Genomic DNA, 15,598 nt, shown 5'->3' with positions numbered 1-15,598 from the left:
TCAGGACAGCACGTAGACCTCCAGCAGGCTGGAGACGGCGTGCATGCGGTAGAAGATGCCGAACGGCAGGCAGATGTTGACGATGGCCGTCCAGAGGGAGTCGCCGTAGAAGCCCGCCTCCACCTGGTTGCTGAAGTGAGGGCGGGCCCCGAAGGCGGGCATGATCCACAGCTGTGGGACAGACAGGGTGTCAGGGCCTGGCCCGGACGGCGTCACACTAGTGGGCTCTGCACGGGGTCCCGGCCCTCTAGTTTGGTGGACAGCAAGGCCTGGCTGTTGTTGCGTGAGGACCTCCCTTCAACTTGCCCTCCCCAGGCCAAGGGCCACCCTGCAATCCCATTTCCACCCTGAATGGGGTGCCCCGCTGGTACGGTGGAGAGAGAGGGAAGAGGCTTCAATAGACGACGTGAGAGTTGGACCGCAGTTTAGAACAGCTAAATCAGGAGCTCTCCCCTGGAATCAGACGGGCCCAAGGCAGGGGCGGGGGTGGGATCCCCGCCAGAAGGTGGCTGGTGCAGGGTACGGGGCAAAGAACAAAGGCGTCTGGGCCAGCCGCACACTTCCCTCCCCAGTTAACCGCGTCCCTGGGCACGCCCCTCTGCCAGCCTTTTCTGCCCCGGGAAGGGAAGGAGGTGGAGCCCATGCTCTCGCAGTGCATCCAGGCTCAGACACCTGGAGCCACAACAGCCCCCGAAGGTGACTCCCCTCAGCCTGTGGGCTGGGCGGCACTGAAGCTGCCTCAGGATATGATGTTTGGAGCCTCACTGGTTCCACCGGTAGGTCCGAGATTGCTGGTCACTCTTTTCTGGCGGAGGTGGTGGGGGGGAGGAGTTACTGTAGGACGGGGAATATTTGCAACAGGAATGCCACGAAGAATGGTGGGCTGCTGGTGCATTTCATGTGGACGACACTGGGGCGGAATTCCCCCTGGAGGTGTTCCCCACGGACATTCCCGCCTTAAGACTGTTTCTGTACTTCGAGTGCAGGGTCCGACAGAAGGAGCACCTGCTGGAGTGTGGCTGGGAGCGGAGTGATAGGGGCGTACTACTTTATCGTTTCGATCTGAACATTTTCACCTAAAGTGTCCCAGGGTGTGCTTGAGTGTGACATCGTTATGATGCCGTATTCCATGCTTGTGATGGTGTAATAAAACAGGGGTGTTATTTGTGCCGGACCCTATAATTTTTTTTTTCCTGTTGGCTATAGCTCGCTAAAAGGGCTATTTTCATATTGAGGGAAGTTTCTCTAGAGGAGGGTGTGGATGTGCCCGTGGGCACAGGCTGCAGCATCAGGGAGTGCCCCCGGGGGTCCCGTGGACACAGGCGGGTGGGAGCCATGTGAGGAGTGTCCCCTGACTTGGTGGTGCTTCTCAGTGAAGAGTGTTTGCGTACGTGGCCGTAGTCATGTCTGCGGGAGTCAGGCGCTTTGCTGAATCCCTGGGGAGGGGGTGGCTGCGGCGGGCGCCCCCTCTTCCTGGCTTGCCCAATGCTGCACGCTGCTAACAGGCTGCTCACACTTACGCTGGTTTCTGCTTCTTCCGGCTGCTGCTCCAGTTCCTCGGGGCAGCGGGCTGGTCACAGGTTCGCAGGAGCGGTCACACCTCCCACGTGGGGTGGGGGAGGGCCCCCGCAGCCCCCTCTCACCTCGGCCCAGCCCCCATGCCAGCATCCCCTGGGGCCCCTCCAGCCCCGGCTGCTGCGTGGATGCCACGATGCTAGGACTTCACTCTCTGCGTGCCCTGAGATGCTGTTTGCCTGGGGGCCACACCCAACCCTCTCTGAACCTACCCTCCTTCTAACTGCCAGGGCAACACAGGGAAGGGCAAGTGAATGAACCTGAAGGAACCTCCTTCCCGGCCTCCCCTCGCCCAGCCCACGCCTCTCCCCCGGGCACTCACAATGATGTTGCAGAGCAGGAGAAACAGAGAAATGTCCTTCAGGCACCGGCGTCTCCAGTGGCTCCCGGGGGCCAAGACGATGGCCGTGGCTCCCTGAGGGTCCTCGGGGCTGGAGCCCACCAGCCTGGGGGTGGGTGGGCAGGCGGGCAAGGAGTGGAGGGCGTCCAGGTTGGCGAAGGTGAGGCAGGGCTCCTTGGGAGGGGCGGCGTGAGGCTCAGCCCCAGGCGGGCCCCGGTGGAGGCTCTCGATGATGAACGCATTCTGGAAGGAGTGCTGCGCAATCGTGAGCAGAGCGTGGGCCAGGTCGAGTGCCCCCAGCATGCCCCTGGGCGTGCCCACGACCACCGCTACGATGGAGTAGTAGGAGATGGCGTACTGGCCCAGGGCGGCGCCCATCAGCAGGGCCACGTCCAGGGTGCGTGTTGGGTTCTTATGGTGGTCCATGGCCCGGCGGTCAAAACGGTAGATGACGGAGCCACTCAGGCTGGCCAAGGTCATGAGCCCCAGACAGCCGATGGTGAAGCTGTAGTAGGTGACCAGGGCCTGCTGGGTGCGGCCCCGCTCCCCGCTCACGCGGACCTCATAGAGGATGAAGACGGCTAGCCCCGCAATAAGGAACATCAGGCCCAGGATGGGGCCGGCGAAGAACGTCTCCCGGAAGGGGCTGGCCGGGGACGGGCCGTGGCCGTGGCCGTGGCTGTGGGCGGAGGAGGCCAGCGTCCTGCCCACGTTCTTCCACATGACGTAGAGCATGGTGGAGGCGAAGAGGCTGTACTCGATGTTGAAGGGGTACAGGTAGAAGTAGCCCTGCTGGAAGACCCTGCAGGTGACCGTGTCGCACGGGCAGTCTCCTCCGAGCTGGCCGCCCGCGCGGTCCGCTGTGGAGAGAGGGGCACAGAGCGGCGCTGCCCTCTCATCTCCCCGGAGGCGCCCGTCTGAACAGCCTCACCCCCGTCTGAACAGCCTCACCCCCAGGACTGCGGCCTTTGTGGGGGCGGGATCTCTCTGCGCCACATTCACCACCATTGCATCCCCAATGCCCGTGCTGGCCTTGGCGTGCTCCTTCACCCCATCATCATCAACTGAGCACCTACTGTGTGCTGGAGACTGTGGGATGCATCACTCAACAGTAGCCAGGGCTCGATAAAAAGAAAAGAACACCCGAACCGCAAGACTGCCTGCATCGCCCCATTCCACTCCTTCAGGAAGACTCCTGAAGTGTCCCCACTGGTAATGACCCCTGGCTCCCTGACCTAGGCGAGGGTCTGGTCCTGAGAGAAGGTGGCCCCCTCGGGAACCCCTAACGTTCCAGCTTCCTCCAGGCCCTTCCCAGCATCCGACGCAGCCCAGACAGTGAGTGAGCAGCTGCGCCCAGGCCCGGGCCACGACCTCCGCGCCCTCGGCTTGCACCCCACCAAGAGGGGTCTCGTGCTGCCCCCGGATGGTGCCCTGTGGAAGGCTTGGCAAACATCCCTTTTCGTCTCCAGAACTATCCCAGCTGGGTTTGCAGGTGAGGAAACTGAGGCTCACAAGGCAAAGTGACTTGTGAGGGCAGAGCTACCTCTAATGACCTGACTCCCGGCCCCGGGGCAGGTGCCTCCCCAGCATGCCTCTCTGCACCCCCACAGCTCCAGCACATTCAGTCGCCCCCACACCCCCCGCCAGGTTGGGTTTAGCCATCCTCAGGAACTCTCTGTATGCGAGAGTGGCCCTTTGTCGGTCCTGCTGGGCTGGGTCTCCCTTCCTGGGCCCTCGCACTGGGCGTGTGAATGGGTCTTCCGGCCTAGTCTGGTCCTGGCTAGCAGGGGGGGCGCCTAGGGAGGTCCGGAGAAGTAGGACCAGCGGGGACTGTGGGCCCCAGCCTTCCTCGGTATAGTGCTGCGGTTAAAAGGAAAGGTGGATCTGAACACTAGTTGTCCAGTTTCAAGCTCGGCGGCCTTGGGCAAGCTGCGTCACCTCGCTATGCCTTAGTTTCTTTACCTGTCAAGTGGGAATATTACCGTCACCCACCTCATGGGAAGGCCGTGAGGGTGAAGACACTCAGCATAGCCCCTGCCGTGTAGAGCTCAGTAGAGGTCACGGCCACTGTTGTGATGATCAGCTCCAGCTTCCCCTCCCCAGGCGCTCCGCCTTCCACCACCCCCCCCCCCGCCCCGCCTTCCACCACCTCCTCCTTCTCCTTCCAGTTCCGTCACACTTGCCCTTTCTCCCCGGAGCCCACTGCCCTTCTTTAGTGGCACGGAGCCCTGAACATGGGGGCCAAGGCCACACCCTCTAGGATGAGAAGGTACCCCCGCACTCCCCCCTCCGGGGTCATCCACACCCACGAGGCAGAGTCAGAGCCTGGAGCAGGAGGAGGCTGACCCTGCAGAGGAAGCAGCGACCAGCCGAGCATGGGGCCCGGCAGTGCCGGGGGCCGCCGGAAGGGGCGCACTCACCGTGGGGAGCGCGGTGGGTGTGGCTGGCGTTGCCGCGGTAGGCGCCGTGGGAGGAGGCCTGGTGCACCGACTCGTCCACCACGGCCGCCATCCAGACCGCCAGGTTGGTGGCGAGAGTGAACATGAGACCGCACCTGTTTGCGGAGGCAGAGCCAAGAGGCCCGTGAGAGTCCTCGTCTCACCTGGGGTCCCTGGCAAGGTGGGGAGAGAGCCGCGGAGCTACGGTGGCGGCGTTGAGAAACGAGAAAGCAGTCGGCCCCCCGTGTGAATAGGAAGCTGAGTCTGGAGGGGTGCAGGGATGCCTGGGGGTACCCAGGGGCTCAGCCTCCACGGCTCCCTCTCTTAGGGGACAGGATGACTAGTGCGCTAGGCAGCCCATCCCACCAAAGCATGCGCATGTGCGAGCACACGCACACATACACACTCCGTTGCCCAGAGTGATGGGAATTGGGCTGATAAAGCAAGCGGGTCTGGCTGAAAGCCCACCTAAGGGGCAGAGAGGACCGCGGCCTCGGGTTGGAGACCCTCATCTCTCATGCACAGGGAGCACGGGCGCGCTGGGCAGGGCCGCGGAGAGGCGCACTCACCGGGTCAGGTCCAGGTGGACGTGAACACAGTCCTTAGCCGAAACCCAGAGGAAGTACGTCTGTGGGGGGGGGAAGAGCGGGGAGGCCTTTCACTCGGCGGAACAGCTGCAGCTAAGAAGTGCCCGCGCCCGCGCCCAGCATTCGGTCCTCTCTGCCTCGGAGGCCCTCCCTCCGAGTTATTACGTTTATTTTAGCTTTACCCCGTGAGACCAGGAGCGATTCTGTGGAACAAGCCATATAAAGTGGCACTCCGTTCTTTGATAATTTGCAAAATGGCACCCGTGAAACGTTTTGGCCCTGGAGTTTTTTTTTTTTTTTTTTTTTTTTTTTGCAGGATAGAGATCTAGTAAAGTTTTGGGTGTCTGGTTATTGATTCCCGGGGCAAGGCCAGCCCCAGGCTACCTCCCGATCGAGGGGGGAAGAACCCCTGGTGGCGTCTCACTCGCACTGGCCGCACCCAGCACCTTGCGTCCCCGTCCTGGGATGCCCTGCAAGGCCTCACTCTCACTTGGCCTCCACAAACCCTTACCGTGCGGAGCACCTGCGTTTTCTTTGTACCTGAGTATTTGTCAGACCCGTGAAATGTGAGAGACGACAGCTACACCCATTGTAAAGACACACAGGTGTTGAATTGTGGAACACAGGCCACAGGGATGATGTTTTGAGTGGGGGTAACCGTGCCCATGGTCACGCGAGTCTTCTGGGGCTGGGGGCTGCTCTGGTCCCACATAAGGCCAGTTCTGCCTCAGCTCAGTAGGAAGGTCTTTCAAAATGTTATTTGTGCAATAAATAAAAATATATGTATTTGGCCCTGGCTGGCGTGGCTCAATGGATTGAGCACCTGCCAGCAAACCAAAGGGTCACTGGTTCGATTCCCAATCAGGGCACAGGCCTGGGTTGAGGGCCAGGTCCCCAGGTGGGGGCGCATGAGAGGCAACCACACACTGACATTCCTCTCCCTCTCTTTCTCCCTCCCTTCCTCTTTCTCTAATAAACAAAAAAAAATCTTTAAAAAATATGTATTTGAACGTGTTTGAAAAACCCCAGGTACAGCATACCCTATTTCCGGAACAAATACAGAACACAGGGGCCATGGTTGAGGCCCACTGGCCACACCTGCAGCAGGACCCTGGGCTGAGACTGACACCCTCCACGGGCCCCCAGGGCGGGCGGGCAGGGATGTCGGAGGGCAGGCTCTAGGGTGACTGCCACCACCCACACCTCTTGGGTGTTAACTGGCGGCACTGCCCAGGCTGAAATGAACTCACAGGGCCCCTAAGTGGGCCCTCACATTTGGATAGTACTCCCTCACCCTGTACTTCCGGATGCATGACCTCGTGTGGCCTCCTCTACAGTTCTGTCTCCGCCTTATCGGGTTGCTCGGGGCAGACAAAGAGTGGAGCGCAGGCCTCCTGACCCCCTCCCAGGTGTTGGCCCCTGTCCACCACACTCAAGGACACGCCTCCCATCCACTCACCTGGACAACCACAAACACAGCCTGGGCGAGAGGGTGCAGGATCTTGATGGCCGACTGGCACTCGAAGAAACTGGAGTAGTAGCCGGTCTTGAAGACATCCATGACCAGGGTGCAGATCCCAAACAGCACCAGCCCACCTGGGAAGGGGGTTTGGGGGGTGGATCAGAGAGGCAGGAGGGCAGGCTTGTGGGTCTGAGGATGGATGGCAGGATGAGTGATTGGATGGATGGGTGGATGGATGGGTGGATGGATGGGTGGGTGGATGGATGGATGGGTGGGTGGATGGATGGATGGATGGGTGGATGGGTGGATGGATGGGTGGATGGATGGGTGGGTGGATGGATGGATGGGTGGGTGGGTGGGTGGATGGATGGATGGAGAGGTGGATGGGTGGATGGATGGGTGGGTGGATAGGTGGATGGATGGATAGGTGGATGGATGGGTGGGTGGATGGATGGGTGGATGGATGGATGGATGGAGAGGTGGATGGGTGGATGGATGGGTGGGTGGATGGATGGGTGGATGAAGGGATGGATGGATGGTGGATGGGTGCATGGGTGGATGGATGGATGGGTGGGTGGATGGATGGATGGATGGGTGGATGGTGGATGGGTGGATGGGTGGATGGATGGATGGGTGGATGGTGGATGGATGGATGGGTGGATGGATGGGTGGGTGGATGGATGGGTGGATGGTGGATGGGTGGATGGATGGGTGGGTGGATGGATGGGGGGATGGTGGATGGGCGGATGGATGGGTGGGTGGATGGATGGGGGGATGGGGGGATGGATGGATGGATGGATGGGTGGATGGTGGTTGGATGGGTGGATGGATGGGGGGGATGGATGGATGGGTGGATGGGGGGATGGGGGGGGGGATGGATGGATGGATGGATGGGTGGATGGTGGTTGGATGGGTGGATGGATGGGTGGATGGATGGATGGGTGGATGGATGGGTGGATGGGTGGGTGGATGGATGGGTGGGTGGGTGGAGAGGTGAACGGATGGACTGAAAGACGAATGGGTGGATGCAAGGATGAGTGAACGACTGAATAGGTGGACGGAAGGATGTCCCACTGGGTCCCATCTCTTTGAGGCTAAACAGACAAGGGGAGGGGTCCTAGATGGGCCCTTCCAGCAGTAGCTCTCGCCTGTTTTCTGCTCTCCGTCAGAGGCTCTCCCAGGGCCGCCCTTTCCTGATCTTCAGGCGCGGCAAAGAAGCTCCCCTCCATCCCTCCTCCGGGACCCTCTCCCTGCTTCCTCTCCTCCTGAACTGCAGCCCACCTGTCCCTCAGCCACATCTAGTCTTGCCAGGGGGACTTCTAACCCCTCTCCCTCCACGACGCCCTCCGCAATTCCTGGGAGAGCCCCCGCTTCCAGCCCCCTGCCAGCCCCCCCCACACACACACCTCCGCCCCCACTTTCCCCGGCACCTCTGAGCCAGATGGGGCCGGCGTGCGCATCGCGATAGGGGACCGCCTGAGGGCGGCGCACGGTGCGCAGGAGGTAGAAGAGGATCCAGACGGCGGCGAGCAGCATCATGGTGGTGAGCAGGGCGAACACGTCGGTGTCGTACACCGCCACCTTGTTGAAGGCGCCGCCGCTGATGAGCGCGCAGGCGAGGAGCAGCGCGTTCGCCGCCAGCAGCACGGACAGCAGGCGGCCGCCCTTCTTCCACACCTCGCGGGGGCCCGCCCGCGGCGCCGGCCGGCTCTCCTCGGGGCGGGCGGCCGGATCCTCGGACATGGCAGGGCGGCAGGGCGGCTGGACGATCCTGGAGGGATCACTGTGGGGAAGGAGCGAGCGGGGCCCCAGGTTCATTCCCCGATCTCATCCCTAGATTTGGGGATGGGGGGAGTTTCTAACTCACAGCGGGCTGTGGGCGCCCGAGCAAGCCCTGGGAATGGGGAGGAGAAAAGCCGAGGCTGCCCGCGTCCGGCGGCGGCGGCAGCCCTGTCGGACCTCGAGCAAGGCCTCCACTCCCCAAATCCGCGCGCGCCCTGGCCCGGCGCACCCACCTGGCTGGGCCGGGAGCCCGCGCGGAGCTGGCGGTCGGAGGGCGGCGAGCGTCTCCTCTCTCCCGCGCCGGGCTGGACCGGAGCTTCGGAGCCGGGCGGGCAGGGTGATTTACAGCCCGGGGAGCTCGGCTCCCTCAGCCTCTCAGTCCCACTCACATGATCCATCTTTTCTCCGAGCTGAATTTAGGGAAGGGCGCGCGGGAGCCGGAGAAGGTGAGATTTAACATTTACCCGTTAACAGGCGCGCCCCCCCCACCCTCACCCCGCCTCCCCGTCACCTCCTCGGGACCAGGCTCGGGCGCGGCCTCGCACTGCGCCGCCCAGAGCGCGCCCCGCCCCCGCCGCCCACCGCGCCCCGGCACCCCGCGGTCTTGGCCGCCAGGGGTCCCGAGAACTGGTGCTCAATGACGCCCCCAAGGGTCGGGCGGCACTGCGACACCCTCGGTGCGCCCTGTGCCTTTGTGCTCCTCTGTGGCTGCCCCGAGATCTGGACCCCTCCCCCCTCCCCGCCCCCCCCCCGCCCCCGACCCCGAATCCTTCCTTGGGTCTAAGTTCCGCCTGTGTCTCCCTGCCCCTCCCCTGCTCCGCCAGCCGCGGCGGAGTTCTCCTCGGACGCGCCGCGCCCGGTCTTCTGGCGCCCCCTGCTGGAAGGCCTCCTGCCGCCACCCCCGGAGCGGCGGCGGCGGCCCGGACGGCGCGTTCCACCTGCCGACTGTCCGGCGGTGGGTAGTAACACCCCTCACAGGCCCACTGATCTAGGGGCCAGGACTGCCCGCAGAGACACCCTCCCCCAGCCCTCGGCCCGCTCCTTTGGTGGGTGGAGACGTCGGAAGGCGCGCCCCTGGGCTCCAGCGAGGACAGACCTCGGACTGTCCCCAGACTGGTCTTCACAGCGCGCGACGCCGGGGAGGGGGGCACTTTCGGAGAGAGGGCAGGGCCTTGCCTGGTCACCCCTGAGTTCTCGGGGGGCAGGGTGTTTAGGACCCAGGGGCCGCCCGGGGGCGGCTCCCCGGCCGAAGAAGATCCTCCCCCGCTCCCCTCCCGCCAGCGAGCGGCTCAGATGTCGGAGCAGCTAGCGGCGGCTCTGGCGTTCCGCATCCTCCGTCTGCGGCAGCGGGGGCTGGCAGCCCCGGCCCCTGCCCCTGCCCGTCCCCGTCCCCCAACCCCATGCCTCAGTCCTAACGCCGACACCCTCCCCCGCGGGGGGCCTTTCCCCGTGCCCCCCCTCCCGCCCCGCCCTGGTCCGGAGCCATGAACGACCAGTACCACCGGGCAGCCAGGGACGGCTACCTGGAGCTCCTCAAGGAGGCCACCCGGAAGGAGCTGAACGCCCCCGACGAGGATGGCATGACCCCCACCCTCTGGGCTGCCTACCATGGCAACCTGGAGTCCCTGCGCCTCATCGTGAGCCGGGGGTGAGTCCGAGGGGGATGGGGAAGAGAGTTCTCAGCGCCCTCCAGCGCCCCCCAGACCCTCCCCCAGATTCCAGAGCACCCTCTCCTCTGAGCCACTCCCTGCCCCAGCCACGGACCCGCAGGTGGCACCTTGGAGCCCGGCGGGCAGTCGTGGGAAGGTGGGGAGCACAGGGAGGCGTGTGACACTTGTGACCTGGATACGGGGCTAGGGGAGGAGGCCTAGGGTTTGGGGGTTCGTGACTGTGGGAGCGTCTGCAGAGTGAGGGGAAGGGGGGAGTGGGGGAGAGGTCTCCTGGGTGGGTGGCCCCTTGAAGAGAGTGTGAGAAGTGTACTTTCTGCAAGGTGCCACGGAAGAAAGGACAGAAGGTGCAAAGCCCTGGTGGGTCAGGGTGGGGCTGGGAAAGGAGGGGCCCCTCGCTGCCTGCCCCCAGCTGGGCAGCCAAAGGGCTCCCCCAGCAGCAGCCCCTCCCCCCAGGCTGAGGCTCACACCGGCTCCCTGCTCCTTGCCGGGATTTATGGGCACTGTCCACAGTACCAACTGTCACTGCGTTCAGCCACTCCACGACTCCCTCCGTGCCCCTCCCCCACCAAAGCCTGCCTCGCTCTCCCTTCGGAGCTGTCTAGGGGGAGGGCTGGGCCCAGAGTCCGGATGTCAGGGGTTGGGAGGTGGCAGTTGAGGAACGCAGGGTCCAGGGACCCTGGAGGGGGCTCCTGGGGTGGAACGGCACCACTGTGGGTGACTTCCCTGCCCCCAGCAGATTTAGAAAGAGAAGTCAGGTTGAACTGGACACCGGGGCAGCCCAGGCAGAGACGAGAGTGGGCGCGATGCCCTGGGAGGGCCAACGTGCACATCTCAGGCTCAGGGAGGGAGGTCAGGGTGGGGGGCGGGGCCCCCGCTGGCCCTGGTGCCGGGCGCTGGCCTGTGGCCTGAATGTGTGGTGGGTCGGGGGGAACCCCTGACCCTTCCTCGGTGGCTGTTCCCGGAGCCCAGCAGGCTGGGGGCAGCCCCTAAGACCAGGCAGCCGAGCCATGTTCCAAGCGGCCAGACTGGTCCCTCCCACACCAACAGGGCACACAATGACCCTGCCCTCCTGCCCCCACCCTCAGAGAGACTCAAGCTTGCCCCCCCCCCCAACTCCCATGGACAACCAGGGCTGGTGTTTAGGTGTGGATACCAGGTGCCAGACACCCCCTCCCACGCTGTCCTGCAGGACTTGGCGACTGGCGGGGGGGGAGTGAGGAGGGGGTTGTTCGGCAGCCGTAATGACAAAGGGGTGATTTTTCCTCCGGCCCCGCTGGGTGCCCTTGTGGCCTCATTCGCAGGAGGCTGAGGCGCTGAGCTAGGCGCCTGAGCAGGGGAGAGCTTGGAGGAGCCAGCGGAATGGTGCCCAAGGGGAGCACAGCCTGATGTTGAGGGTGTTGGAGGGGGCTGCGTGGAACCCCTGGCCAGGTCCAGGCCAGCCTGCCTCTCGGGGCTCCCCAGGACGGGGCAGCAGGGGCAGCAGGGGCACAGGGGCCGGAGGGAGGCTGGGCCCAGGTTGCAGGCTTCCCTCCTCCTCCCCTCTAGTCCTGGCTGCCCCCACGCTCCCCTCCTGGCCCAGGCCAAGACCCGACACCTGCTCTCACACTCGGGCTTGCCAGGCCTGGCCCCGCTCCCTGCAGACATGGCCGGGCCCGCCACCACGCAGGCACACGCCCTCACGCACTCGCCCAGGCCCAGGCCCGGGCCCAGCACACACTGCCCTCTCCGCCTCCTTCATGGTGCCCCCCCGAACACACAGCCACGCGCACCACCTCGTCTGCCTAGAGACCCAGACTCACCCTGGCCCACCACCTCTCTGGGCCAGCTCCCCACTAGGCCCCATGAATAATTCACCTCTTTCTCTCTGGGCATCAAATATTTATCCCCTGAGATTCCCAGCCCTCCGTGCTCTTGGGGGAAGGCCACGCCTTCTCTGTCGCCCCGCCCCCTGCGGTACCTGGGGCCATTTTGCCCCTGGGCTCACTCCACGTCTGTCTGGTGGCTCAGAGCTGCGTGTCCCCCCCGAGGCAGAGGACAGCTCTCAGGCCCGCGGGTCCCTCCGCTGTGCCTGCGGAGGCTGACCCAGGCGGGGAGCTCCCCACGCCTGCTGCCTGCTGCCTGCTGCCAGAGCTGAGATGGCTCATCCCCTCTCTCCACGTGTTTGCACTGCAGGGGTGACCCGGACAAGTGTGACATCTGGGGCAACACGCCCCTGCACCTGGCAGCTTCCAATGGTCACCTGCACTGCCTCTCCTTTCTGGTGTCCTTCGGGGCCAACATCTGGTGCCTGGACAACGACTACCACACCCCGCTGGACATGGCCGCCATGAAGGGCCACATGGAGTGCGTGCGCTACCTGGACTCCATCGCGGCCAAGCAGAGCAGCCTCAACCCCAAGCTGGTGGGCAAGCTGAAGGACAAGGCCTTCCGCGAGGCGGAGCGGCGCATCCGCGAGTGCGCCAAGATGCAGCGCAAGCACCACGAGCGCATGGAGCGGCGCTACCGGCGCGAGCTGGCCGAGCGCTCCGACACGCTCAGCTTCTCCAGCCTCACGTCCAGCACCCTGAGTGGCCGGCTGCAACACCTGGCGCTGGGCAGCCACCTGCCCTACTCGCAGGCCACGCTGCACGGCACCAACCGGGGCAAGACCAAGATCCAGCGGAAGCTGGAGCGGCGCAAGCAGGGCGGCGAGGGCACCTTCAAGATATCGGAGGACGGCCGCAAGAGCGTGCGCTCGCTGTCCGGCCTGCAGCTGGGCAGCGACGTGATGTTCGTGCGCCAGGGCCCCTACGCCAACCCCAAGGAGTGGGGTCGCTCCCCGCTCCGGGACATGTTCCTCTCCGACGAGGACAGCGTCTCCCGTGCCACGCTGGCGGCCGAGCCCGCCCACTCGGAGGTCAGCACCGACTCAGGCCACGACTCCCTGTTTACCCGCCCCGGCCTGGGCACCATGGTGTTCCGCAGGAACTACCTGGGCAGCGGGCTGCACGGGCTGGGCCGCGAGGACGCGGCGCTGGACAGCACGCCGCGGGGCCGGCTGCAGAGCTCCCCCAGCCTGGACGACGACAGCCTGGGCAGTGCCAACAGCCTGCAGGACCGCAGCTGCGGGGAGGAGCTGCCCTGGGACGAGCTGGACTTGGGCCTCGATGAGGACCTGGAGCCCGAGACGAGCCCGCTGGAGACCTTCCTGGCCTCCCTGCACATGGAGGACTTCGCCTCCCTCCTGCGGCACGAGAAGATCGACCTGGAGGCGCTGATGCTGTGCTCGGACCTCGACCTGCGGAGCATCAGCGTCCCGCTGGGGCCGCGCAAGAAGATCATGGGCGCCGTGCGGAGGCGGAGGCAGGCGCTGGAGCGCCCTCCCGCGCTGGAGGACACGGAGCTGTGAGTGCCTCAGCCTGGGGGCGGGGCCAGAGGGGGTTGGTGGGGGGGGTGGGGACCCGCCTTTCCAGGAAGTGGGGGGTGGTACCGTATTTCATAGAGCTAAAGTCGCCCTCAGTTACAAGAGGCCCTGCTTGTTTTTGTTACCACCGGTTCGGGAAAAGAAGCTGCCAGTTTGATGGTGACACAAGGCCTTCTTGTCACAGCGACTGTAAAGGGTGCCTCGAGTTTGGACGTATCACCGTGTGGGAGCGGGGATGTCTTAGTCCGGATGAGACGCAGTGGTCCTGTCGTCCCGGCCGGGTGTTCTGAGCCCTCCCCGTGTCCCGGATGCTGGAGACGCCCTTGCGTGTGTTCTCACACTGAACCCTTCCAATTCCCCAGCCTAGGGCTGTATGAGCCCATTTTCCGGGCAAGCAAGTGGAGGCTCGGGGGGTTACAGTGCTCCCCCCCAAGGGCCTGCTGCTGTGGGGGGGGGGCGGGGGGTGGGGGGGGGGCAGAGCTGGGCTTGGTCCCTGGTCTGTGTGACTTTAAAGCTTAGGGACTGGGTGACTCCTGCAAAGGGCAGGATTGTCACATCCCAAAAGCCATTATGGGAGCTCGAGGCTGCTGCCACGCTGGCCACACGGTGGCCCACCCCTGCCTCCACCCCTCCCTCATGGCACCCCACAAGCCCTTTTGGTATCTGTGGCCTTTGCCCTACATGCCTGGGCAGGGGTGGCCGTTGGAGGCAGTCTGGTTTAGAGTTTGGGGTGTGACGTGGGCACTCCTGGGTAGGCGTCCCCATGTCTGACCATCAGCCGGCCCAGAGATGGGATGGCGGTAACGTGGCTAGTCTTGGTTCAAAGTGTCTCAAAGGCTCTCCTCTGAGGTCTCTTTCTGTCTCTGTCTCCACAGATAACAGGGGGCTTCTACCCCCAAGACCAAAATGAATTGCAAGTTGCCACAACCCACGGTGGGGCCACACGGAGTCCTCACAGGTGCCAGCCCTGCAGCCCCCCAGGCCCCGGCCCAGGGGCAGGGACCATGGGGTTCATCTCCTTTGAACTCCGAAGCAGAGGGTTCGACCCGGAGGCTCCCAGATGGGTCCTGGAGCCCTGGAGCCACGCCCATCTGAGTGGCCCTAAAGGACTTGGGGATTTGCAGGAGGCCAGAGGAAAGGTGGGGGTCACCGGGGCCCCGGGGCTCGACAACAGGCCCCTGAGACTTGGGTGGGAGTGCGTGTGTTAGGGGCCCCTGTCCCAGGGGCCACTGTCTGCCCCACCCCTCCTCTGAGGGTCTCATCCTGCTCAGGTTGGACACTTTGTGAAGGGAAGAATTTGGGCTGCCTCCCCCCCGCCCCATACACCCCAGAGAAGAGGTCCTGGCTAGACTCTTCAGCCAAATGCCCTGACTGGAGTCCCCACCCCGCCCCTAGCACAGCCAGCCCCCTTCTCCTCCGTGCACTGGTCACACCGGGGCGTTGGAGTGCCAGGCTGGAGAGCGTGGGGAGGGGGGTGACCAGCAGCCTTCCCATCTCACCCTGGGGTGGCGTCTGGTCTGGCTCTGCCCTCCCTCCCTTGTTTTCCCCTACCCTCCCGCTCCTTGGCTGGGACCCCAGAGGGTCAGGGCAATGGACGCAAAGGTGCTAGAGTAACCGGCTGTAGTACTGTGGCCCTCAGACCTGAGCCCAGTGGGGACTGGGTGGGCGACCCTGCCCGGCGGACACCGGAGCGGCCTGGGGACGGGGGTTATCTGAGCTGCCGATGGCCCCTGGGTCCCAGGGCTCTGGGTGCCCGTGCACGGAGCTGGGGAGCGGATTTCCCTCAAGACCTGGGGGCGGCTGCATGTCCCGCATCAATAGTGTGTGAGCAAGAGCAGCACGCGCCTCTGCTGTGCGATGGTGGTGAGTCCGGGAGAGAGGCCAGCCCCAGGGGGTCCTCAGACGCGTGTCCTCAGAGCTCTCCGGTCGGACTGAGGTCGCAGATGTGGGAGAGTCGCTCAGAAGCCCAGGCACACGTGTGTGCACACGCACACCCCCGTCAGTGGACCCCACCCCTGACCTTCAACTTGGGAGGCAGCTTCTGCTGGGAGCACTGCCACAGTCACCCCCCCCCCCGCCCCCGCTCCTTCCTGGGCCCCCTCGGCCAGGGCAGGGGAAGGGAACCCCCGAAGATGCCACAGGCCTCTCTTTGGGTCTCCAGGCCCCTATGTGGGCCCCGTGCACACATGCCCAGAGCTCAGGTGTGATGGAGGGGGCGGGGTGTGGCCCCTGGGCCCAGCTGGAGGGCTTGGCTGCTTGCCACTGCTGCCTGAGCCCACCCCGGCCCTCCTCCCCACTCTGGGCCTGAGCCTGGGCCCCCCCCAAGTGCCGTCGCGCCCTC

At 64.5% G+C, this 15,598-nt stretch overlaps 2 protein-coding genes across 2 annotated transcripts; one reads left to right on the top strand and one right to left on the bottom strand.

Moving 5' to 3' along the window:
* Window positions 1-8,145, bottom strand: OTOP2 (otopetrin 2). Its single transcript, XM_045837527.1, has 6 exons — window positions 7,833-8,145; window positions 6,400-6,536; window positions 4,923-4,981; window positions 4,336-4,469; window positions 1,898-2,775; window positions 1-171 (listed from the first exon to the last, which is right to left on the bottom strand). The coding sequence occupies exons 1-6, from the start codon at window positions 8,143-8,145 to the stop codon at window positions 1-3; spliced, it is 1,692 nt and encodes a 563-aa protein (XP_045693483.1).
* Window positions 8,146-9,668: 1,523 nt separating this feature from the next.
* Window positions 9,669-13,242, top strand: USH1G (USH1 protein network component sans). Its single transcript, XM_045837471.1, has 2 exons — window positions 9,669-9,832; window positions 12,027-13,242. Exons 1-2 carry the CDS (start codon window positions 9,669-9,671, stop codon window positions 13,240-13,242), a joined length of 1,380 nt encoding a protein of 459 aa, XP_045693427.1.
* Window positions 13,243-15,598: the final 2,356 nt, after the last annotated feature.

Source organism: Phyllostomus hastatus, unplaced genomic scaffold (genome assembly GCF_019186645.2).
Source record: "Phyllostomus hastatus isolate PE091 unplaced genomic scaffold, TTU_PhHast_1.1 phas_contig_210, whole genome shotgun sequence".
NCBI classification, from domain to species: domain Eukaryota; kingdom Metazoa; phylum Chordata; class Mammalia; order Chiroptera; family Phyllostomidae; genus Phyllostomus; species Phyllostomus hastatus.
The sequence above is the reverse complement of the archived record's forward strand: the minus strand, read 5'-3'. Positions and strand labels throughout refer to the sequence as shown.